At 54.5% G+C, this 25,143-nt stretch overlaps 2 protein-coding genes across 2 annotated transcripts; both read right to left on the bottom strand.

Annotated features, from left to right (window-relative positions):
• Nucleotides 1-871: 871 nt before the first annotated feature.
• On the bottom strand, nucleotides 872-4,131 carry MRPL28 (mitochondrial ribosomal protein L28). Its single transcript, XM_056336587.1, has 5 exons — nucleotides 3,796-4,131; nucleotides 3,408-3,560; nucleotides 2,944-3,078; nucleotides 2,211-2,297; nucleotides 872-1,273 (listed from the first exon to the last, which is right to left on the bottom strand). The coding sequence occupies exons 1-5, from the start codon at nucleotides 4,081-4,083 to the stop codon at nucleotides 1,196-1,198; spliced, it is 741 nt and encodes a 246-aa protein (XP_056192562.1). The 5' UTR covers nucleotides 4,084-4,131; the 3' UTR covers nucleotides 872-1,195.
• Nucleotides 4,132-4,242: 111 nt separating this feature from the next.
• Nucleotides 4,243-21,441, bottom strand: PGAP6 (post-GPI attachment to proteins 6). Its single transcript, XM_056336586.1, has 13 exons — nucleotides 21,258-21,441; nucleotides 17,068-17,245; nucleotides 15,286-15,493; nucleotides 15,066-15,199; nucleotides 14,422-14,687; nucleotides 12,855-13,183; nucleotides 12,023-12,116; nucleotides 11,371-11,494; nucleotides 10,526-10,662; nucleotides 8,287-8,465; nucleotides 7,665-7,811; nucleotides 7,154-7,270; nucleotides 4,243-6,617 (listed from the first exon to the last, which is right to left on the bottom strand). The coding sequence occupies exons 1-13, from the start codon at nucleotides 21,364-21,366 to the stop codon at nucleotides 6,321-6,323; spliced, it is 2,319 nt and encodes a 772-aa protein (XP_056192561.1). The 5' UTR covers nucleotides 21,367-21,441; the 3' UTR covers nucleotides 4,243-6,320.
• Nucleotides 21,442-25,143: the final 3,702 nt, after the last annotated feature.

The following is a 25,143-nucleotide window of genomic DNA, read 5'->3' as shown; positions in this document are numbered from 1 at the left end:
ATCTTCATGAAATGCCACCATTTAGGTTGCATTCACCTCAGCCACCTCCCTCATCCCCAGGCATGCAGCACAGCCCCGCAGAGGCTCTCTGCCTACCCAGTGACCGCCTCTCCAGCACCTCTCCCCCAGATCTTTAAGGCAGATGTTAGGAAACTACTCCCATGATCCTACCCTGTTCCAGTCCAGAGGGGATCAGCCACATGCTGCTCTACACACCCAGTTTCTCTCTCATTATGGGTCCTGTGGCTCAGAAACCGAGACAGTACACTTGCCCTGCCCTTCAGTGCTGGAGAGGGGGAACCATGCCTCATCCCAAGATGTGGTCAAGGCAAAGTCACTTCCAGGGGCAAGTGACAGCCCAGAGATATGGCTCACATGAAGACAATTGTGCAAGCTCTGTGCCTGTCCCTCACCTCAGAGCTGAAGGGAGGAGAGGCTGTTTTTTCTCCAGCCAGAAGCCCACTGCAGGACCATGAAGCTTACAGACACCACCAGCGATACACAGCGCTGTTCACCAGCATGTAATTACGGTAAGTGTTTTTCAGTCCCTTGTTGCCCAACAGGAGCAAAGGCTTGAATGCCCCCTTTAACTACATTTTTACAAAACAGAAGATCTAAAAGTCACCAACTTCAAACAGAAGCAGCGCTGGAACCTAAGGGGTTGGAGTGAGCAGTACCGCCGGCGACTGCAGCCAGGGAGCTCAGCCCCACCTGCTGGCAGGCACCACTTGAGGCAGGGGCTTTGGGGTCACGCTTTGGGGGCACAATTGTCTCTGCTGCAGAAAGCTGGGGATTGATCTAAGTTACACGATCACAGAGTCTCACAGTACCTGCTATAATACACTACTGAGTAATAAGTACCAGAGAAAAGTTTACTGACGTTCCCAAAACGTGTATTTCATTTTATATTGTGATCAAACTCTCAAGAGCAGCCAACTACTTGGAAAGGCAGAAGAACCATGCTAAGTCAGTCTTACAAGAACACTTTCAGAGGCCACAGGACAGAAGTTCTTTCCACAGTCCACAGGAAGGATTTCTCATGGAATTCAGGCCGTTGTTAGACTTCAGTAACTGCAACATGCCCTGGGTACGCTCTTCACATGGCCCCTTCCACGCAACATGGTTCAGACAGAAGACTCACTGACCCCTACAGCTTGATCTGTGGCAGGGGTTTTGTGCCAAAGGTCTCTTCCACCTACTGCTTCTGCAGTGCCTGCTCTTTCAGTTGGTTGACAAGCTCTTCAGCATATACCTTAAAGAGTGGGACAGGGTCCTAAAACAAAGAGAGGATAAACCACTTAAAAGGAGTGAACCTGAGCAGCAGCAAGGGGTAAGTCTAATGGAGAGACCAGGGAGTCAGTGGTGTGAGAGTGCTAGCAGTGGAAACCAGAGAAATATGTGACTGGGTTTTTTTCAGTGGCTGAGCAAGGCAACCTGCGATGCCACTCCTCCAGACACAGCTTCTGCTCAGCTCTGTGACCTTGTCTCAGAGATGACAGGCACCTGTGTGGGCCATTCATCAACCTTCCCAGTTCTGCCTGCAGATGAGAATCATCAGTAGCTCCCAGGGACCACTTTCCTTCTAAAAAAGCTTCCTTCCCTCCCTCCTCACATTGCCCTCTGACAGTTCTGTACTGAAGCACATTGCATGAACCAACTCCTTGAAGGTGCTGGAGCCCCAGGGGGTTCAGGGCCCAGCACCACCTCGTGCAGTCAGTGCTCCTGACCTTTCCACTCCTGCTGCAGCCACAACAGGAGCTAACAGGTCTGGGGAAAATGTCACCATAATACCCCACCACCCCAGGAAGTCCTTTTGCCCCAGCAGCTCTCTGGTGCACCCTCCTCTGCATATTGGCTCTAACAAGCGAGCTGCAGCGACAGAGGGTCATGAACCAGGTGGGCCCTGAGCTCATATCCATGTGTCTCAAAGCACAAGTACAGCAGACAGCAACCAAGTTCAGGCAACAGGGCACAAGTTCTGAGCCATTCTCCCAAACATCTCTCCCCTGATCAGGGCATCTGGTTTATAATGAGCTTTAACCCAGCCCCAGGTTTTGGGCACCCAAATTCAACCAGGTTCACGTGGCTGCTCAGGAGCTTCGGAGCACCACTTCCATTGCTCAGGAATGCCCAGGCTGCTCAGATCAGCAGGACACACAGCCTAATGCAGCTAAGACATCTCAGTGCTAACCACTACCCCAGGAACTCACCTTTTTTTCTAGGAGTCTCTGTTTTTCTATTGCTTCTTCTAAACTCAAGCCAACCCATTCAGCTTCCTCTTCTGGGATTGCAAATTCCTGTGGCAAAAGGAACAGGTGGTCCAGTCCTTCCAAGTGACTAAGATACAGATCCTCTCTACGCCCAACCCACATAAACACGTAACCCAGTAGGAACATTACTACAAACAAAACTTGCAACATTGTTCCCTCATTTCTGGCAACCAAAGCCCACTTCCCTTCTTTCCCCTTAGTGAGGGTCTTGCTTTCTCTGACCAGTCATGCCTGCTGCTGTGCCTCTCTTTTCTGGGGCTGTTCCTCAGCACAGCTCCACAGACTGCAGACGCTGGTGGCGTTTCTATGCTGGCCACCATTGCCAGCTGCACAACACTAAACTGCATGCAGGCAGTCTGGGCTCCTCGCTGCAGCACCAGTATGAATTCTCACTGCCGTTGGCAGTGCCAGCTACCAGTGCTTACTGCAGACCCTCGCTGACCTTGATCACAACACAAATAGAGGCTTCTGTCTTTCTAAGCAATCAGTACAGATATTAGCAGCCCACAGAGAGACAAGAAAAACCTGACAAACAATGTTTATCTTCTCTGCCCATACCCTTAACTCTAAACACAGGACATTAACACTGGTTTGCGCTGTGACAGGATGATTAGGGCATTATCAACAAATATCACTGCAGACACCAGGCACGAATGGCAAGTCAGGCACCCACCTGGTACTTATTATAGATCGCCTCTCTTCTGGCTGGATCATCAGGATGCAGTTTTGGATCCCGCCGTGCAAGTCTCAGCAGCATTGTTCGCTTCAAATCCATCCCGAGCTTCGAGCCCATATCAGCTTTTGGAGTCTGGAGAGATAAAGTCCAACGTTAAACTCCACCAAGAACCCAGCTGCTAGAGATCACACCAATCTATTGGCACACAGACAATGCTGGCAGCTTATCCGCGTGCTGTGGAGGCTTTCGGGACACACGTTATTAAAGGGGAAAAATGCTTTGGAGCTAATTTCATCAAGATTCTGATGTTTAAAACTAAAGGCTCCAGTCAAGGGGTATTTAAGGCCAGAAGCTTTAGACCTGCGCTAATATATTAACAACGGCAGATGCCTGCAGGCCTCTGAGCGAGGGCAGCGTGGCCTGGCCGAGGCTGCTGCACAGTGAGTCCCGCCAGCCCTTACCTTGAGGATGTAGAAGTCGAAGCCATAGGCCTCATCAATAAGGTCTAGTGTCCGCATGGTGACGGTGATGGTCAGGGTGGTGTCCAGGATCTCGCTGTAGAACTGCCGCTCGAAGAGCTGTGGCTTCCACGTTTTGGGCAGCCTGGTGGAGAGCTGGGCAGAGACCGGCCGTCAGGGCCCGGGGCGCTGCCCTCCGGGGGCGCTGCTGTCCGCCACCACGGCTGAGGCTGCACCAGGGGCTGCCTGGGCCGCCCCAGACGTGACCTCACGCCGCAGGGGGAAGGCGGAGAGCGCTGCAGCAGGCCCCGGTCGCCTGACCCTCGCCCCCCGGCTGCGCACCGCCAGCCCGGTAACATGACCTGGGGTACGGCAAGGCCGAAGCGCTCACCTTGTCATTACGAGCATATCGGAAGCCGCGGATCCAACCCTCGCCGCCCCAGAGCCCCTCGTGTGCAGCGCGCGGCAGGTACACGGGCACCGGCACGTCCTGCACCCTCTCCCGCTCCCCGGTGCGCGGGTTCCGCCGGTACCGCACGCCCAGCGGCCGCCAGTGTACGGGCGTGGGCGGCGTGTCGTCCTGCAGCTGGGCCAGGTAGTGCGCCGGCAGCCGCGCACAGATGCCCTCCCGCAGCCGCAGGGCCGGCCACAGCCGCGGCGCGTACCGGTGCAGTGGCATCGCCCGCCCGTCCGCTGCCACCACCCCCCGCTTCCGCTCCCAGCGGCCACCGCGGCCGGAAGCTGCCCCGGAGCCGCCTCTCATTGGCTGGCGCGGCCGGGCAGCGGGAGCGATGGCGGCGGCCGCAGGGGGTCTTGGCCTCCAGCGCAGCACCACGGGTTTGCCCTCAAAGACCATTACCTTTATTAAATTATAAAACTGTAAGCTTTAAAATTTACGGTATAAAATAATCACAGATATTAACAGCCAAAAAAAAAACCAACCCAGCTATTTTTTTTCCCCAGACAGAGGAATTTGCTCTGATTTGACCCAAAATAACGAAGCGCCCTCCTCCCCCAGGCACCGCACGCAACCTGCGCCGGGGCCAACCGTCGCGGAGCAGGGTAAAAGCAGAATTTCAACGATCAAACACAAAACAATCACGTTACCGGGATTTCTCGCCCCAAAGCTCCTCCTGCCTGGCAGCGCGGAAGCCCCTGAAGGAAAAGGCCCGATGAGGAATTATTGCTTTCTCCGGTAACCGGCAGCACCCAGGCCAGCCCAGCGGCCTGGCACAGGCTGTGAAGGAGTGGCGGGTCACCTGCCTCAGTGCTGGGGCTGCAACGCCGCTGTGCAAACCAAGATGGGGCCGGGGGGGGGGGGGCAGGGAAGAGCCTAAAAGTGTTAAAAGTTGGAGGAAGCCCTGAGGGCCCCACATCCCCCGCTCCCGCCATGCTGTGTCGTGTATATCAGCAGCAAAAGGCAACGCAGGGGACGTGGGTGCCGGGGGGGGGGGGTGTGGTGACACCGCTGGGTGCAGGTGAGTGCCCTTCGCTCATCCTGTGTCTGCTTAAGAAGTCAGGAGTTTCCAGAGGAAAGGAAGCAGGGGGATAAAGTGCAGAGCCGAGCAGAAGGCTGGGCGCTCTCCAAAGCAAAGAAATAACCCCAGGGAGGCAAATCCTTCATTAATAGGTCTTTCCTCCCCAAAGCCACCTGAGGGGCTCCCAGCAGCATGCACCAGACCAGCCACAGCTGGAATAAACCAGCAAGGAACAATGTATTTGAGCCCTTATTTGTAGAATAAGGATGGGCAAAGACAACTTTCCTGGTTGCCACGTTTCTGCCCTTGCTTTCTGACACCTGCATGCCCTATAGTAAGGCAAAGGTGAGACAGACGCTGCAAAGGAGACTGTAGCCATCTAGGGAGCCCGTGGCAATGCTCCTGGCTGGGGTGGGACACTGCTGGTGGCCCCAGATCAGCCATGATTCCGCAGCGCATCCAGCCTCTGAGGCACAGCAGGACAGAGGAGCAGGGGGTGTGCAGCTCAGACACCACCCTGGACCACCTATGCTGCCACAGGCAGAGCTATGAGCATGCCAAACCCACAAAAGGGAGGAAGACGGTAAATACCTGAACATTGAGAGAGGAAGGCGACAGTGCAGCAGCCTGCCTCCTTCCAGATGAGCTAAGAGGGCTAAATTTAGACTAAACCCTGCACTGCTAGGGGTTTCACAGTTCTGGACAAGATGCTGCTGATGCTTCTTGCATGTCCCTATACGGGATTTTTTTCACATTCCTGTTAAGTCTGATCCTGAATCCAGGACCCAAGTCCCAGCCTTGTTCTTTCCCCAGGCCCTGCCGCTGAATCAGGGCTAGGTAAGAGCAGCACCACCTGTTGCACAGGGAGGGAGGCTCCAGACCCCTGTGGAGACGGAGGCTGAGGGCCCAGGGCACGCTGAGATCAGCTCCCTCCCTCCCCATCAGCACCAAGGGCATGCAGCAGCATTTGCCCCCCAGATCAGAAGAAACCCGTTCTCTCGGGTTCAAATGCTGACTGCAGGATGGCTGGGGAAATCCCTGTCCCACAGTCCTCTGCTGGGACAGGGGGTACAGAGGAGAGCCCAGCAGCCACAGCCCTGGCTCCAGATCAGCGTGGGCTAAGCCCAAGCCTCATGGACACAGCAGGAGGGGAAGAAGGGTTGGCTATTCCCCCAGCGCCATAGGGAGGTGGGGGACAAGCTATTCCTTGATCTAGAACCATGAAAAGCCTGCCCTGTCCCAGCAGGAACGCAGAGGTGGCCTCAAACCTGCCTTCACAAGACAAGCCCACCATCTTCATCTTTACACCTGGTCCACACTGCGCCCTCCCAGCCAGCAAATGAGCATGTAAGAGGATTGCCGACCTGCAAGAGAGGGGCAGCCCAGGCAAAGAGCAACCTCCCCAGCCCTCCACCTCTGCAACCAGGAGCCGAGCAGTTCAGGTCACAGCATAGAGCTCCTCACGGTCGTTCTGGCAGATTTGATAGCGACAAGTGAGCTTCTGTGACCAGGCCCAGGGCTTCTTATGCTTGTCCCGAGGAGGAAGCAGGAAAGCAACGCTGCAAGCCACCAGCACGTGCCAGATGCTGTGGGTGTAGTAATAGTTCTCATTGGTTTCCATGAATGCATATACTGAGATGGCAATGAAAGCCAAGGTGATCCCTGGGAGGAGGTAGAAAACCCAGCGCTTCCACGAGGAGGGATAGCAGTGCCTGCGCTTCACTCCATGGTATACCTGGAGGTGTCGGAGCACAGAAGGGTTAAGGAGCCAACCAGAAACTTGGGCAGCCAAGCAGAAGCTTAGGCAGGGGGAAACAGGCAACGCTGCCTGACCCACGAGCACCTGCCAACCTCATGGCAAGAGGGTAAGCCTGCTGTCCCCAAGAAATTCAACCTCCCCCCTTCTTGGGCCCACCTCCTGTGTACAAAACCCCCTAGCCAGCCGTGGCACCAAAGCCCAGCACAGATGCTACAGCTTCTGCTCAAGGCACAGGCAACAGCCAACCATTTTGGGACACCACTGCAGACATGGGCGTGCACTGAATTGGAACTGCAGCAGCTGGACTGTGCTCAGACCCATACCCTGGGGATTTCTCAGCTACTAGAGGGATGGAAGGTGAATCCCTTGCCCTGCCCCCTGCCTCCACCTGGGTGTTTCAGGGAGATCAGGCCATGCCTGTAAATGAGCTGGAGCCTGGGGTCTGCTGTGCCACCATTGTTCTCCGGAGGGGATCAAAGGGCAGAAGGACCTGCCAGGCTGCCCTTACTTACCCATGCTGCAATCATGATGATGAGGGCAAAGAGGCAGGGACCCATCATGTTCCACACCCCTCTGCGGTCCAGCTGCAGGGACATGGCAATTAACAGGGTCCCCAAGATGAAAAGGACCTGGGAATGAGACACCACCACTACTGTCAGTAGCTCATCTGCTGCCAGAGCACAGCCAGCCATGCCAGAGGCAGCGGGGGCTTCACCTCCTGGCCACCCACCCCTGCGTGCACACAGGACTCGGGAGTAGCATCTTCCAAAGAAGAAACCAGCAGACCCACAAACCTTTCCCACAAATATCAGTCCCTTCGGGCCCAGTCCTACAAGCACACAGGTTCATGATACAAACTCCTGGGACAAAACAACCCGCTGGTTTAAAAATCAGGGTGACAAACAGGCTTTGTCACCAGGCTGGGCTGTGTCATTGAAACAGCCGTGAGAGGGCTCAGCATGGCAACCCGTGGCTTGGCTGGCTCAGGTCTGCCTTTGCTGCGCAGGGGTACCTGACACTCACGTATTTCAGGATCTTCTTTACCCGGGACATGCACAGGATCGTTACCCAGATGGACACCACAGAGCCCAAAAAGTCACAGTATTGTAGTGTGTCATAGTCCATGATGCACATCACCGCGACGCCTGGCTGGTCACACGCGTGGTAGAACTAGAACCAAGGACAAAAGCAAAGGCTGGCATGAATCCAGCAGCACCACAGCTTTCTGGGCAGGAGAAAGCTCAGCCCGTGGCAGCCAGGACCCCCCCAGCAGTGCCTCCAGGAGACCAAACCACTGTGGCATTACAGAAAGCAGATGAGAGCAGCCATCAACCTGCATCCTCCCAGCAGCAGCCAAGAGCTCCTAGGACAGCACCCTTCAAGTGTGCCATACTCCTGCCCCACCTCTGCTCCCTGGGGTCCTACCCCCAAATATGAGCACCCACGGCGTAGGTGGAAGGACCTAGTAAAAATAACACTGCTGCCAAGTTCTGAAGGGGCAGGGCATGTCCATGGAGGTGCTTCTCCAGTAATTCAGAAGCTGTGGAGCTCCAGGATGGACTGCCACACCAAGGACCTCAGTCTGATGCAGCATTCCTGGTGCTCAAGGGAGCTAGCAGGGGACCCAACAGAAGGCAATACTTACCGTGGAGAAGAACATGGTGTAGGTGTAGACGGAGGCCTCCACCAGGTAGTAGCGATAAACAGCAACTGCTATTGCCGGCAGGAACATGAGGTTGCTCAGGGTGAGCAGGAGGGTGGCCAGGTTCTGCACACCAACAGACTGGGCCTTGGTATCATCTGTGCAGCTCCACCCCCCCCAGCCTGCAGAGCAGAGAGGCTTGTGTGGATCTCAAATGCCCTACATAGTCCTCCCGCAGCACCCAGCAGCAGCACCCAGCAGGAGCCTGGGATGCTTCAGAAGAAGCAATCACACCCCCAGGCTATCCCTGACTCTCCTCTCCCTTGCTCCATCAGCCACTTGCACTCCTATTCTCAGGATGGTCTCATTACTCATCGCATGCTCTGCTGTGCAAAGTCCCAGGGAACCCCAGCAGAGCCCCATATCTGCTCCAAGGACATCCCCCAGGTTGCTCCCAGTAGCAGAGGCCATCCTACATTCCACATGGGTCTATCCAGACTGGTACTTTTCTTCCCCACAGTAACTCAACGCACATGCTACTTGCTGGTGGTACATCAAGCATTCGAAGGTCGGATGCTTCACATGATGGTATAATCTGGGTGCAAGCTCCCTTCAGATCCCAGGAATCAGGGCGGAGAATGATTCACAGCACTGAGGAAAACATTGGGCTCCTGTCCCACCTGCCACAGTGGGGCAGACTGCAAAGCCAGGCCAGGTTGCTCTAGGCCTTGCCCAACCGCATTTTGAAGATCTCCAAGGATGGAGACCTGGGTACTGTGCAGATGTGAACAACTGATGGGGGAAATTGTCATCTTTGATTTAGCTGAAGTTTCCTTGCTGCAGCCTATGTCTGTGGCCTCTCGCCCTTTCCCTGTGCTCCCCCAGAAGAGCCTGGCTCCAGGGTCCTTGTAACCCCCATGGGCAGCAGATTCTATCCCCTTCCAACTCCTCTTTTCCAAGGTGAGCAAACCTACTGCCTCAGCCCACAGTGACACGTAGCTCTGCACAGGACAGCAAAGTGACAATCTCCTAGAGGACAGTGCATGACACTGGGCACAATTCTGTCTGCTCACTGGATACCAAGGACTGAGCTGAGACAGTCTCTTATGAATAAAACCCTGCCTTTTTTTCTTTTTTTTTTTTTTTTTTAATTATTTTAATTCAAGATCAGGATGCCTTTCTGGGGAAAGGAGTTCAGTCACAGGGCAGCCTGGGTATATACAGGCACACCGTGGTCAAGAAGCAGAGTTAAAAGTAGCATCCATCCCATTACAATGCCACCAGAAACCAAGACAGCAGCTCTGCCCCTTCTGCGGGCTCCCTGCCAGGCAGAGCCCAGGCAGGCTGCTCTCTCCACTTGATTTCTGGGTCACGAATATGCAGATGGGACATTTTTCTCCAAGTGATTCAGCAGAATGCTGTCCTCAGCCTTATTCCCCAGTTCCCTTGGGCTGCTCTGTGCTTCCCAGAACCTGGAACCCTTCGGGGAAATTAGGATGCTGTTCTCCTTCTCAGTCCTCACCGGCGCTGCAGCAGACAGCAAGGACATCCTGGCTCAGGCCCAAAGCCATGCTGAACCACATTCTGCCTTGCCCTTCTGCTGAGAGCAGATACACCTCCCCACCCAGGCACAGCAGAGCTATCATCTTCCCTATGATCTACTTCCTACTACCACTGACTGCCGCCCAGTCTTCTCATACCATTAAGATAATTAGCAGCTGACACAGATGCTCCTTCTCCAGGGGCACCTCGGAGTCTAAGGTCTGGCCTGCCCGCTGGCTCTTGGCAGGAGGCAGAGCACCATGGTAAAGCACAGGCAGGGACTGCAGCCCAGCATCATCGCACCCCGCACCAGGACCCTGTGACAAACCTCCCTGAAGGGCACAGGTTCCAACACAAGCATTTTCAGGCAGCCCTACTGGCTCCCTGGTCTCTCTGGGGATGCTCAAAAGCACCTCTCCAAACCCTGGGGGACTCCAAGATGGAAATGAAACTCCAAGCTGTCCTCAGCCCGACTGCCCATTTCCTCTGGGGTGCTCTGTGCTTCCCAGAACCCAGCACCCCTCAGGGAAGTCAGGATGCTTCCAAAGAGCCTGCCACAGGCTCTTTGGGCAGGCACTGCAATACCAGGCTGCTCCTGGCAGCCACAGCGGACCCCAGCTCCTCTACTCAAACACCACCACTGGAAAATGTGTCCTCCCCTTGGGGAGGTTGGCAAAGCTTCCTAGGAAAAGGCACTCACCAGCCTTGCAGCTGCAGCCAGCATAGAGGTAGCCGTGTCTTCTCAGGAGGCTGCACTGCCCGTACGGCCCACAGTCATTGAAGCAAGGGGTGAGATACGTGAAGACCGTTACTTTGGCTTCTGCGGCATTGCATTCACTGCAAGGAGAGCAGGTCACACTGGCACCCCGCTCCTTTGGGGCAGCCTTGCACCCAGGCAGCACTCTGCTCCAGGGGGTCAGGCCACGCTCCTGCACCAAGCTCCCCGCTACTTTGCGATCTGCTCCATCACTCCCAACAGCTAGCAGAGTTGGCTCTCTCTCCACTTGAGCTGCCAAACCGATGTGCAGGGAGGTATCAGCTCTCCCCAGACCCCCACAGCAGACCCCAGTGCCCATGACTGGTCCTCAGGACCAGCATTGCCAGCACTGTTTCACAGTGCATGCTCAGGGCCTTACACAAGGAACCAGCAGTAAGGCAAACTGCAGGAGTATGGGCACAGCTGCCTGCATCTCAGAGACTTCCTTGAAGGAGGAAGAGCAGCATTTTCATTTACCAGTTTGTCACCTCAAAATCTACCTGGGGAAGGGGAAGTTCATCCAGGCAAGCTCTGCCATCTGCAGTCTGCATGAGATGAGCCAGCTCAGCACCAGACAAGCTGCTTGGGCACTCACAAGGGAGCAAGTCAGCAGTGCCACCCACCTCCTTCCCCCTCTGGAGCCACAGTTCAACTGCTACCAGGTGAGAGGAGCCCACAGCGCAGCGGTGAGGACAGGGGTTCAGTTTTGCTCACACTAGCAAAGGGCAGGAGGATGCAGAGGCAGAGTGCCCTGAACTGGCCCCAGGGCAGGATGACGCCAGACTCACCCCTGGCCCTTTGGGCAGATGAGCTGCAGGGAGAGGAACCAGTCATCTGTCTGTGGGTACAGGACAATCAGCATTGCTTCTGCAGAGGACGTGCTCACGCTCAGAGGGTAGCCCTGGAAAAAAGCTTAAAGAAAAGAGGGTGCTGTGATGTGCCAAGACTGGGGGAGAAGGGCCCACAGCAATCCCAGGCTCTGACTGATTGCACAGGAATTGGATGCTCCTGTGGCTCCTTGCTCCCACCCTCAGGAGGCAACAGGGGGATGGAGAGGACCCTTGCTCCAGAGACCCTTCTTTTTTTGTTTCATCTCAGCTCTCCGTACCTACATAGACAGCACAGGGCACCTGGAATAGCCTGTTTGCTTGGCTAGTCCTCCAATGCAGATCTTGGCTTCTCTGCACACTGGCAATACCTTGACCATCCCCAAACCTTCTGCCAATGAGGCCGGAAGGACCCTAGCTGGTAATCAGACCCTCCTTTGGTGGAGGCTAACTCCTGGTGCCACACTAGCACCAGCACCCTGGGCATGTGCCAACATGAAGACCTCAGGAGGGTCCGTGCCAAAATCAGCTCATGCCACAAAGTCCTGAGTCAACAAACGGCTCACAAGATCTAAAAGCAAAGCCCCAAGACAGCATAGCTGAGCTCTCATACCTGTGCTGCAGTTCTGGGTGGCATTGAGGGACAGCACCGGCGAAGCAGCACTCACACACGCTACCACGGTGCCATCGGCCAGGCTCACGGATGTCTGTGCAAACACAGCAGTGTCCCATGTCAGAGCACCCCAGTGCCACCCCCCTGCACAATTCATCTCCCATGCTGCCCACAGTATATGGAAGCAGCAGGTGACAATAAATCCTGCAGATCAAGGTCACCCATCAGTTCAGCAGCTCTTTCTGGGCAAAGCTGTGTTCAGCTCACCCTGTGCTGCCACTGTGTCACATGCTGGCTGAAAGGCAAGAAAGCCTCCTGGGGGACTGCACGGGGGGAACTGCTCCAAAGCTGGGGCACTTGCACATCGCTTCAGCATGAGCACAGCGTGGCAGAAGTCTGAGGCAGCAGGACATCAGGGCTGAGCCCTGCTCCAGCCCTCAGGAAGTTTCAGAGAATTTCAGGGGGCTGATTTTAGGGTGTCACTGAAGGAGCCTGGGAAGCAGCGACCTGGGCAGGGACATCCCTGGGTTTGCCTGCTCAGTCTCCTCTCCTGGTGGCAAGGCACCAGGCTCCCGTGCAGAAGATGGCACTGCAGCTGCTTTCCATTTTGTCTCCTCTGCATCACTTCCCCCACATGCCAGCAACCTGTGGCATTTGAATCAGAGCTGGCAGGTAGGACATGTTGGAAGCAGCTAAAACAGGCTCAGTGTTTTGTGACAACAAAAAAAGTCCCACTGGCACCAACGACCCCTGGAGTTTGCTGATAAACCAGCCCAAGAGCAGGCACAAAGCCCCGCAAAGGGGAGACAATCCCATCAATCAGCCTCCGCACCTTGTTAAGCAGGAGACTGACGACGAGGGAACCGCCGCTATCCACGCCAGTGTTCAGGTTGAGGAGGAGGAGGGTCGGGGACAGGGAGTTCACGGGCACACTGGGACCATTCAAGAGTCTGTAGCGCACGGACACCACGTCCAGGTCCTCACGGACGACGGGCTGGTTCTGCAGGCAGAAGCTCCTCTTGTCGGACGCATTGCGTGAAGCCTCTCTGGTAGACAGAGTGGAGCTCCCTGCCGCTCCTGCACTACCTGGTCTGGGACCAGTTTGGCTCTGGTTTAGGCTGCTGAAGTTAAGGAATGAACTGGTACTTCCTGGTCTGCAAGCTATAAAGTAAAAAAAGGAGATGAATAAGAACAGCCAGAACTAGCACCTCATCCAGGCAGGGCCCCAGCAGCTCCAGACCTTCAAGTGATAGCACAAACTGGGCGTATTTCAGCTGGTTCATGCACTGCAGTATGGCTACAGCCCCCGAAAGGCACATCTGTGCAAGGGGAACTCCAGCAACAGCATCCACAAGTTGGGACACTGATGGAAGCCAGACACCGGTACAGTGGGTGGAAGCACCCTGGAGCTGTGGGGGAGTGGGAACAGAAGAAGAGATAACACAGAGCATCATAACACACCAATGTACCCAGGGAGCATCACTAGCCAGTGGCAGAGCACAGCACTTGGCTGTTCCGTAACAACAGGCTGCACAGAAGTCTCTACCAGTTCCCCAGATGCGAGCAGACAAGGGTGAGCAGGAGAAAGAAGCTAACCCAGTGTAGCTACAGGCACAAGCCATCACATCGTGGCAGATGGAGCTGCATGTGACACTTGGGTCCCACTGCTGGAACCTGTCCATCACTCCCAGAGAGCCTTAGGGCTCCCCTCTAAGCCTGCCAGGCCCTCCAGCGCAGGGGATGAGGCTCTGCTCTGAGGAGGGGATGGCAGAACCCCAGCAGAAAAAACACAAATCTTTGAAAATGTACCTAGCTGGTGAGCTTCCAAGGGTCAGACAGGGATTATGGTCACATAGTAAGAGGATGCAAAGGTGCCTATCACAGCCACAAGGAACTTGTGACCTCCTGAGTCACAAGGTGTCACCTGAAATGGTGACATCCCTTCACTACAACCCAAGACCTTACCCCAGGTAAACCTCTGTGGAATGGTTTCCTGTCTGTAGCCTGCTTATTGCCAATCGACAGTCAACATATCATTACTGTCTGGCGCATATACCCAAAACTGTTCTCCCCAAAACCATTTTCCCCACCAGATTTTAAGCCAGCCACTGCTTCCCAAACAGCCTTAGGGAAATATCATTGCTTCAAAGACCCTGAAACTGTCAGGCATTTCCAAACCAGGCAGCTCCAGGAAGTATCCCTCTTGGGTGAACATCAGAGCCTTCGCTTTTGACCCCAAAGCAATAACTGGGTCTCAGCCCCGAGGATTTTACCCAGGCAATCAGCATGCTGAGGAACGCAGACAGCTACAGCCAGCCACCCAAAGGGCCAAGAGGGACACAGTAGACATGGAGTTCTCTCTTGTCCTGCCCACAGGACTAGAGAAAGCTGAAGCCCACCTGTGAAAGAAGCCAGCATCTCCACCAACACACTGGCATTGGGAGCGCCGAGACTCTCCACCATGATCTGCAGCCACTTCTCCCAGGGGGGCGAATCCAGGGTCAGGCTGCAGTTGACGTTCCCCGTGCAGGTGATGATCCTTTGGAAGGACTGAGGCAGAGTGATGGAGCCCAGCACTACCCGCAAGGCGCACGCTTTCTGCTTGCTTGCCATGCAGCTTCGCAGCTCAAACCGCATCCCTGCGGCATGCTTGGGAACAAAGACCCTGCGGGAGAAGGGACCAGCAGTTTGCAGAGCTTGTACTGTCAACACAAGCCAGCCATGCCCCACCACAGTCCCCAGGACTTTGTGGCAAGAACTAGATTGTCCTGGTTGGTGTTGTGAAAATCCTTCCCAAAGAAAACATCTCAAAGAACTAAAATTCCCACAACTGAACCTCTAAGACCGCCCGGGAGGAGTTGGAGAAGGGTGCTCATGTGCTCCCCATGGAACCCCTGCCACTGCTGCAGGAAGCCTGGCCAACAGGGTTGGGGACCCCCCAGCTCCAGCCCCAGGGAACAACACTGGCTTCCCCTAAGCAGCACCGGTGGGAAATCCCACCCCACCACGGCCCTGAGCCTTTCCATCCGCTGCTCTCACTCACTTGACATGCAGTGGCTTAGCAGGTGAGACGACCGTTTGTGACATGGCAATGCCAGGCTCCAGGACAGGCATATCAGTGAGTCTGAGCACAAACATATCTGCCTGGAACATATAGGGGCATGGAGTGGAGAAACCCTGCAGGAGGGGAGAGCAGACGGGTCAGCTGTGGCGAGACACGCTGGGCAGAGTACAGTGGCTGAGACCCTCAGCAGGACCCTCACCTTCACTTCAATCCTGCCAGCAGCCTCAGGGAGATGGGCAGCGATGAACCAGTCTCCAGCAGCAGGGGTGGTGATGTTCACAAAGGTGGCATTTTGCACAGCACTGCTCAGAGTGATACTTATGTTATAGGAAGGACGGACGGTTGCATTTGCAGGAAAACGAGTGCCCAGTGGATTAATTACAGGAGGGGCTCCATAGCGAAAGTGCCTGCGAGAGAAAACAGAATGCAAATAAATCAGGGATGCAAAGACACTGGCAAGATAAACTGGGATACAAACTCATCAGCGGACACCCAGGCTGGCCTGGGATCGGAGGGGGAGCAGCCTGGAAAACCCCCACATTTTCAAGTGGACCACAGGAGCCATCAATTTCATCTGGCAAGGACTGGATGCTATTAGCTTATCCGGGATTTATTTAGAGATTGGTTTAACTTGCCTGCTTATTAAGATAAGGATTTACATGGTTCCATCAAGCCTGAAAGCAAATTTCCACGCTCAGTAAGGTTAAGCCCCAGCCGCAGGACTACTCCTTTTTTTTATAACCATGAACAAATACCCCATATAGGCTAAATCACCAACAAAAAGCTTTAATTTTCTAGCTAAGATCTGCATCTTCCCTATTTCCTCTTTTAAGAAGGGCAGGCTGACAGACTAAAAAGATGTTTACCCAGTAAGGTGCATGTGACTGACTTCAGTACACCAGCACTTCTGCTTTCCAGATACACAGCCCAATGTTTGAGGCAGCAGAAAAGCAGGCAGCTAAGTAACACGCGAGATATTTATTTGGGCAGCCAATTTGGCATTTAATTTGCTCGCTTTTGGACTGCGCTGCAACAACACGTAACAGGTCCAGCAAGCAGGCGGGACAGGTTTTTATTAACCCATTTGAGCTTAGCTGGGCTGGTCTGCATTTCTTTGGATATCATTTTGCTGTTGCCTTGTCCCTCACATCCCCAAGCTACTGGAAACCCTTCTAGGAAGCAGGAAGTAGGAAGATCATGTATGCCAGGCTGCTCTGGAGCAACTAGGAGCACCAGTCTGTGCCCAGGACAGACCAGGGAAACGCAAGCCAAGCAGCTTCAGTCGCTCCCAAGACCTCTGTGGAGTGGGTGCCAGACACCCATGTGTCTCCATAGGCACTTGCCCAGGAAACTTGGTACTCTCCCAAGATACAACTCAAAGTCTTGCAAGTTTTTGACCTCAAATCCTTCAACAACTCAAGTACCGCTTAAGCAGCATTTTTCACTGGCATTGAGTTTGCAATCTCCTCATGCTCTTGTGTCTGCAGGACTCAGCGTTCCTCTCCTGTCTCTGCTTCACACACAGCCGCATCCCCTACACAGCGTCCCCAGTCTCTTTAGTTCCTCTGTACTGGGGAATTCATCCACCTCCAATTGGTTTGGGACTTCTCAAGCCCCTTGTAGTCCTGCCACATCCTTTGGTACCATGTGCAGGATCCTGCCAGGCACAGAAAGGTCCAGGAACAACTTTGCTCACGAACAGTAACACCAGCCTCACCGTGAAGCTCTCTCCATGTTTCTAAGGCATCCCTTAGACACCACATCTGACAGACAGCCCCAGATCCACTGGTAACACCAACACAAAACGCTCTACAGGTTTAAACACAGATTTAGTGTTAATACATGAAGAAACTGTGGCTGCTGCAACTGGGGAACAGACGCCCAGCCTCCTACAACTAACCAATCACAGCCATGAGCAACAAGGACAAGAGAAGGACTGGCAGCCCACATGGGACAAGCACTGGCACAGGGACATACATACACTGTGATCTCCATGCTGGTGCACTCAGGTCCTTTCCCCCGGGAGGCCTGCAGGAGCCAGCGAAGCAGCACAGTGTCTTCTGGCACATGGAAGTGGAAAAGCTTGGCGTTGCCATACCAGCTGTAGAAGGACAGCTTCTGTGCGCTCTGAGAGAAGTACTCAGAGACATACAGGGAGTCTGAAAGGGAGAGAGCACAGCAGTTGCTGGGGCAGGCTGCAGGGCACTACACCCGCCCACAGAAGCACACAGGAGTTTTAAGGTTGCTGGAGAGGAGCCCTTTGTGTCCCTGGTTGCTCATCCCAGTCCCCCTAGGTGATCCACATTGCTCCTCTAGCTAGAACTGCCCACAGCCCTGCTACAAAACTATCACCTGGAGCCAGAGAGCCCTAAAAGATGCCTTAACTACACTCTGCGAGATGTGCTCTGAAGATGACAGATCACAGGAGATGCTGAGGAGAGGAGGAGGAGAAGTTGATGGCACAAGAAGACGTGATGGAGTAGGCATCAGCAAACACTGGGGCAAACAGTGCAGAGCAGGTAACACAGGGGTGCAGGTAACACAGGGGTGCTCCAGGTTCCAGCAACAGTTTATGGTGCCAACAGGGAAGAGCTGTGCCCTTGTTTGTCCCTGCTGAGTGCACAGACTGATGTTACCCATCTTACCCAGTTCAGGACACACGTACTGCGCAACATGCTGCCTTCCTGTGATGCCCAACATGATGAAAATTCATGTGCTGCAAACCTAACCCTGCTTTCAGATGTACCTTCCAAAGTCTAAAGATTTTCCTGCCTGGAAGAAAGCTGCTGGGATAGTGAGAACAGCTCTAGGGTAGGCTGAAAGGTCATGCAAGAATGCAACAGCCATTCAGTCAAAGTGCTATCGGGACTAGGTCCTCCATCCACCCCTCTGCCCATCTATGCCTACAGACCACCCCCAGCCTGCTGATAATTTCACCTGCAAAATTTTACATTGGTGTTATTGTCAGCAAGAAACCAGCCAGACTGCAACTCGGGGACAGAAAAGAAACATCACACCAGGGTTGAGAAGAGGACAAAACTGCACAGAGACAGCAGAACCAAGGCCATATTGCCCACCCAAATACAAGGTTCATAACACTCAGTAAGGGGGCAGAAGAAGATGTCTCCATATCTCTGCTGAGTCTTCTCAGATGCTCCTTTTCTACTCTGGAATTCCCTGGAGTGGGGCAAAACCATGGCACCTTTCAGACGCAGACTCCTCATTTCTATCAGAGAATAAAGCAGCAAACATGGTTTAACTTGCCGTCCTCTGACACTGCACAGGGTCATGCTGGACACACAGAGGTCCCAACTGAGTTTAAGAAAGATGCCAAAAAAGGAGAAAAACAGTTCTCAGGCAGGACCAGAGCCTTGGGATGTACTTCATGTCAAGAGGCATCTAATCCAAGCAGGAACTACGATTCATGCCCCAAAGCAGGATGCACGCTGGCCTGTACCCACGGCGCTGCAAAGAGACAGGAGCGGTAATCATGGGTTTAGTTCGTTGGCAAATTACCAAATCAAAGCCTCCAGGCACACTGCAAACCCAAGAGGGAAAGGAGGAAACAGGAAAGCAAGAAATACCAGCCACGCAAGCCAAATGGAGGATTTGCTTGTGGAGGAAGAGTGTGGCCACGCCACCTCGCCGCAGGGACTGCCCCGGCTGTGCACCCATGGGGTCCAGCCAAGGGAGCAGCACTTTTTAATGCACGGGGCCAAGCAAGGTCACGGGGAAGGGTGAGCCTTGAGCAGGACAGCCAGAAGTCCACAGCCCGTGGCCAGAGCTGTTCCGCTGCAGTCCCCACGCTGGGGTTCCACTGCTCTCTAGGCCAGCAAGGAGCAGAGACCACAAAAGGGGCTTTTCAAGCAAATGCTCCCCGGCTGCCCCACCAGTGCAGTGCATGGGCTATTACAGACAAGAGTTGGCTGTGATGCCCTACAAGCCCAGTTACATCTCACGCATGGGAGCTACAGAAAGGAGCAGTCTTAACCGGTGGTGTCTATAGCCCCAGCTGCACTCTGCATGCACACGGCACGTTCGTTTCTGGAAATCCATGGAGATGTTTGGGCATAGGATGAGGGCAGACAGGGACACAGTGTGTGATTAGAGCTGGGAGAGCCCTGGTCCTGCTCAGTGCAACAGGTCTCACCTGACAGCCTGCATGGGGATAAGCCCTCCCACCTCAACGCAAGCTGCTCCAGCCCTACCGGCTGTCAGGCTCTGCAAGGCCAACAGCCACGGTCACCACCCATCCAGCACGTTCTCACAAAGCTAAAGTGTGATTTGTGTGGTTTTGGGGGAGAAGAGGGCAGGCAGGCTGCAAAATTAAAACCTCCAGCCATCAGCAATGCTATTTATTAAGGACTGGTCAATTATACAGAGAGAGCTCAAGCGCAGTAACAGGTCAAGGGCAGGCCGGCAGACCCGTCCTGCCCACGCATTACCTGAGATCAGGTTTGCAGCAGCCGTGGCTGTACCAACAAAATGCCAACGTGGACAAAGTCCGCTCACACGCAGCTTCTCTCGGCGACAACTGGCCAAGCGCCCGCTCGCTGGCTTTGCTGTGCTGGGCACCCGAGAGCTGCACCAGAGGGTGGGTAAACCATCTCCCAGGGCACCCTCCGCCTGGGCTAACAAGGAAATACCACAGGCACATAAACTGAGTATCAGCACAGAAAAGCCAGAAAGACAGGTCACTGCAGGCAGGGCGTGCGCTCCGGCAGCCCATTTGCATCGAGGGCGCGTACTCTAGTATTTGCTGTGCTCTGTATGTGTCTGTCCCCATCTATTCAGTATGCTCTGTGCCAGCATGGCAACACCTGGAAAGTCCCACTCGACTGTCCCATGATGTAAAACAAGCCTTTAAACTGAGCAAGGGAGTTGTCAAATGGGTGTTGTTTCCATCCTCTCCTATACAGATTTCACATAAGCAGATTTCAAACATATGATGCAAAACCCCAAGTGTTTTTCAGACAAGAAACAAGATGTGGTAGAATCACAGAGTGTGCAAATGTCTCTCTAGGGATGCACTCTGCCCTAAGTTACTCCAGGAAGGGGTTTGGTGGACTTGGCAGCGTTATGTTGGACTCGACGATCTTACAGGTCTTTTCCAACCTCAACGATTCTGTGCAGAGAGGAGATGTGTTATTTCAATTTCAGAATAAAGAGCCGCCTGTGACAGCTTGCGTTTGTTTGTCCACAGATGATCTCACGGCAGTTTTAGAAAATGATACCTGGACTGCTGGTTTCAGGGCTTCCCACCAGAAGCATGAGGCCCTCCTTTCAAAGCAGATGCTGTCTAAAGCTACTGAGATGGCGATCAGTCCGACTCAGGAAAGGACATGACTATGTGGCAGGATGTCCGGCTGTTTATCGTGTAACAGAAACCCTGTTCCTTTCACCCCGGTCAAAACCACACCTGTAGCTGCTGAAGAAAGAAGACCCCTTGCTCCTCTGGGGAGGAGCTGACCTTGGCCAGCGCCCAGACCTAACCCTCCTGAGGCATTCCCCCACCGATGGCACAGCGCCGAGACACAGCACCCCGCACCCCTGCGGTGCAGGGGGCCCCTGCGGGGCTGGCTGCCCAGCTAGCAGGATGCCAGCCGAGGGTGGGCTGGGGGCAAAAGGCCGCTTCACCCGGCGGCTCCCGGAGCAGCCTCCCTGCTCTGCCGACTGCGGGTAAGTGCCACCCACCATCACTGGCTGATAGCCACTGCCGGCACAAGCCCACCTCCACGATGGGGTGCAGCAGGCAACCAGCCATCCCTCCCCAAAGCCCCCACCGTCGGCCGGCCCTCCGGAGGGGGAGGCACGGCCCCCGGGGAGCCCACCGCCCCACCAGAGCCTCCGCTCTCACCCTTCGTGCCCCGGCAGCACCGTGACCCGACCGCCGGGCGGGACCGGCGCAGCCCCAGTACGGCCGGAGCCCGACGCTGCCCGCCCCACGCGTGCCCCACGGTGGGCGGCTCGCAGAGCCCCCGGTCCCTCGGGAAATCACGGGGCCACCTCACAGCCAGCCCCGGGACCCGCGGGACCGGCTACCGGGGCTAGCGGGCGGGCAAGTGCCCGCTCACTTCAACGTAACCCCGTGGGTCTCCCACCGGCGCCTCTGCGCCCCGGGACCCCTAACCCCGCCCCGTCCCCGTTCCCCCGCCGCCGGCCGGGACTCACCGGGGCCGGTGCGGTTGCCGCGGCCGGCGGGGAGCGCCAGGAGCTGCAGCAGGAGCAGCAGCAGCAGCAGCAGCAGTAGCCGCAGCGGCGGGCCGGCCCCCCGCACCATGGCCGCCCGGCGCTACCCCGGCATCGCCGCCCGCCGCCCGGCCCGCAGCGCCATCCCCGCCGCCACCGCCCCCTTCCGCCGGCCGCCCCGCCCCGGCCCGCCCCCCGGAACCGCCGCCCCCCGGAACCGCCGCGCCGGGGGGAGCCGCGGAGTCGCGGTGCTCGGGGGCAGGCGGGGGTCTGCGGGGTGCTCGGACCCTGGGGGGCGCCCCCTGTCCTGGGGAGCCCCGTGATCCCGGGGAAGCTCTGGCGTCCTGCCCCTAGACCTTGGGTAACCCCAGGCAGCCCTCAGACCCAGAGACCTGAGGTGGTCCTGAGGTCCCCTCGGCACCCCGGTACGGCAGGAGATCGCTGAGAGCCCCAGGAGAGTGACCTTGGGGCGGGGGGGTGGGGGGTCAGCACCCCAGGAGCACCCTGGAGCCGTGGGAGGGTGCCCGGGTAAGGGGGGCTGGGGGTGCCAGCGGCGTCAGCGGCAGGGTGGGTTTGCTTCTCAGTGCTGTGACGGGAAAGTAAACCGGGAATTGAAGACCAGTTGAAGCTGAAATCTCAAACATTACCATGCCTGGGCCTGCCCAAACCACCCACCGTGCCCAGCTCCCAGCGGGAACCACAGGCAGGCGCCGTCCCAAGGGTGGGTTACGTCCTTCCGAGAAAGTCCCATCGCTCTCACCCATCTGCCACCTTCATAGGACTCACAGGACATGTATTTTCTGGTTGGCTTCTAAAGAATTGAGGATCTTCCCTCTTAGACGCCTTTTCTTTGGGATACCTTCTGGTGTGTTTGTGCTCTCCGGGAGAGTAACGCAGGCTGGACACAGCCTCGGAGTCCTTGCTCAAGCAAAAAATCCCAAAACTTGCTTATGGGGCAGCTTGGCCAAGGATTTCAGACCTGTTCGCAGTCAACCACAAACTCCCTGAAGGTGGACTTTCTACTTCAGGAGCTCAAAAGCTTTGCTCCTTGCTCTCACAGACCTGATATACTTGTGATAAGTTATTAGGTATGGGAAGGAGATTCCCTAGGGAAGAGCCAGTCATTTTCTAGGGCCTCTGACTTCACCGAAAGCCCAGTCGGAGCAGCTTATGTAATCAATAGCTAGTGATGTCCTCATCTGATTTATGAGAAGAGTTCCCTGAAGTCAGCCCAAAAGCTTGAGCGCATAAAGTGTGGGATGCGAAGGGACTACTACTCCAATCCCTAGCTTAGATTTGTTCCCGGTCTGTTCGTTTCCATTTGTCCCTGTGTGTTACTGCCCTTGGATGTTCAGAGCTCTCCCTCTGGGACGTGTCCTGCCTGACGACAGCATCAGCTTCCTCCCCATCTTTTTGCAGGGCACAAGGATGTCATCCCCTTTCTGCTGTGTTGATCCTTGAAGCCATGCAAGTATCCTGTAATATCCTGATCCTCATCTTTTGTGACAGTACCCACATCTTTTCTTTTAATATTTTGGCTATTAATAAAAATTCCGAGACCAGATCCAAGGTCAGAGTCCATCAGTAATTTCCCTCCAGGCCAATAATTGCCTTCCAACACTCCTGTTACTGTCTGCCTGTTTTCTTGAGTTCTGTCCTACAATTCTTCCACTAATCGATATTTTCTCCAGTGTAAATCACCTGGCCTCAGTGCCACATGATGCTGCTGTAACACAGCTCATGACTTACAACAAAACTTATGACTGAGCTTTGGGATCTGGACCCACAACTTGATGGATTTATCTGTTCTCACTTCACTTACGCATATCGTGAGCATCAATCAAAGCCTTCTTTAATGGTTAGTCCTCTCCATTTTTCATAATCTGCTTATTATTCCTAATATCCTTCTGATATGAGGAAATCACACTCCAGTTAGGTATTGCACTCTTTCCCCCTTGTTTTTCCTGCTTCTTTGGGGTATAAAGTAATTTTACAATGTTTTCCCTACAGAATGGCAAGCCTCTTCCACATTAGCTTTGAGTTCTCCCAGCTGATTTTGCTGTTGCTCAAAAATCGTTCCTTTGAAAGAAGAACAAACAAACCCTTCTATTCTCATTCCACGTTAATTTAGCTTTCAAGTCTACTTTAAAGGTATCAGCTCATCCTCAATCAATCCTCAGCAATGATTTTCCTGCTGTCGTGGTTTAACGCTGGCCAGCAACCAAGCCCCACACAGCCGCTTGCTCACTCCCCCTCACCCAGAGGGATGGGGAGAAGGATCGGAAAGGAATGTAAAAGCTCCAGGGTTGAGATAAGAACAATTTAATAGGTAAAGCAAAAGCTGCATGCACAAGCAAAGCAAAGCAAGGAATTCATTCCCCACTTCCCATGGGCAGGCAGGTGTTTGGCCATCGCCAGGGAAGCAGGGCTCCATCACACATCACGCTTACTTGGGGAAGACAAACACCATAATGCCAGATGTCCCCCCCTTCTTTCATCTTCCCCCAGTTTATATACTCAGCATGACGTCACATGGTATGGAATTCCTCTTTGGCTAGCTTGGGTCACCTGTCCTGGCCGTGTTGCCTCCCAATTTCCCCTACCCCTCTAGCCCTCTCACTGGCAGGGCCCAAGGAACTGAAAAGTTCTTGACTTAGTATAAACATCACCCAGCAACAACTAAAACCATCAGTGTGCCATCAACATTGTTCTCACATCAGAGCCAAAACACAGCACTGCACCAGCTACCAAGGAGAAAATTAACTCTGTCCCAGCTGAAACCAGAAGAGTCTCTACTTGTAGTTATTTTCCTCTTTAAGGACAAAAAATGAGATTCAGAATCTGAGAGATCTGAACATAAATCAAACTCACTTGATGTAATGCAGAATCAGATCCACCATGTGTTACACCACCTGTTTTCTCACAGCTCGGGTCCCTTGGACTTGCTCCTGTTCCCCAAGGAAAGCATCCCAGCATTCACTGTGACTGTTTGGGGTGATGGATGCTGCAGGACATGGCACCTCCAGACTGACAGCTGCCCCAAACATGTGAGGACACTCATGGCATCAGCTTAGTGACTCCGTGGGTTGCTCCTTTCCCTTTTGGCTAAGCAGCCTTGCCATCTTGCAAGGGGTGAGTTTGTACCAGGGGCAGTCTGCCTTTTGCTGCAGAGCTGGAGCTGGAGCTGGGGCTGGAGCTGGAGCTAAAGTTGGAGCTGGAGCTGGAGCTGGAGCTGGAGCTGGGGCTGGAGCTGGAGCTGGAGCTCAAGTTAGAGCTGGAGCCGGAGCTGGAGCTGGAGCTGGAGCAAGCTTCCTCAGCTTCCAGAGGCAGTGCTGCAGGTGGATGCAGGCAACCACCCATGGGTCACCAGGACCTGCAGCCAGGCAGAAGATCCAGCTGCAGTGATAACTGCCTCCTCTTGTGGTGGCAACATAAACTACAAGGTTTAGAAACCCCTGGTGAGCATGTCTGTGCTAGACACACTTGGCTCTGGGTGCAGCGCAGGTGCCTGGGTCATGGCTGGGGTCACCGCATCACCTTCTGGCTCTTCGGTCCATGAGTCCTGAAGCACAGCCCCTCCTCAGGAGGCCAGACAGACGTGGAAGACCCAGTTCTGTAGAGTGCATTGCCTACAGTGTCTCAGACAGGCCTGGGGAGAAATCTGGGCTATATACTGAAAAAATCCTTTTTGAAGCTACGATCTGGAAAAATAAATAATGGTGACCTGTCCTGATTGAATCTATGGAGCTTTAATAATGCTGACCCATGAATTTTGATAAATATACTTCTACTATTAATAAAGGCACTCAGCTGCTCAACCGTTGAAGGAGGTATAAAAGCTTTCTGGCTGAGCAGCTGCAATGCACAT

This window comes from Falco biarmicus, chromosome 4, assembly GCF_023638135.1.
Source record: "Falco biarmicus isolate bFalBia1 chromosome 4, bFalBia1.pri, whole genome shotgun sequence".
Lineage (NCBI taxonomy): Eukaryota > Metazoa > Chordata > Aves > Falconiformes > Falconidae > Falco > Falco biarmicus.
The sequence above is the reverse complement of the archived record's forward strand: the minus strand, read 5'-3'. Positions and strand labels throughout refer to the sequence as shown.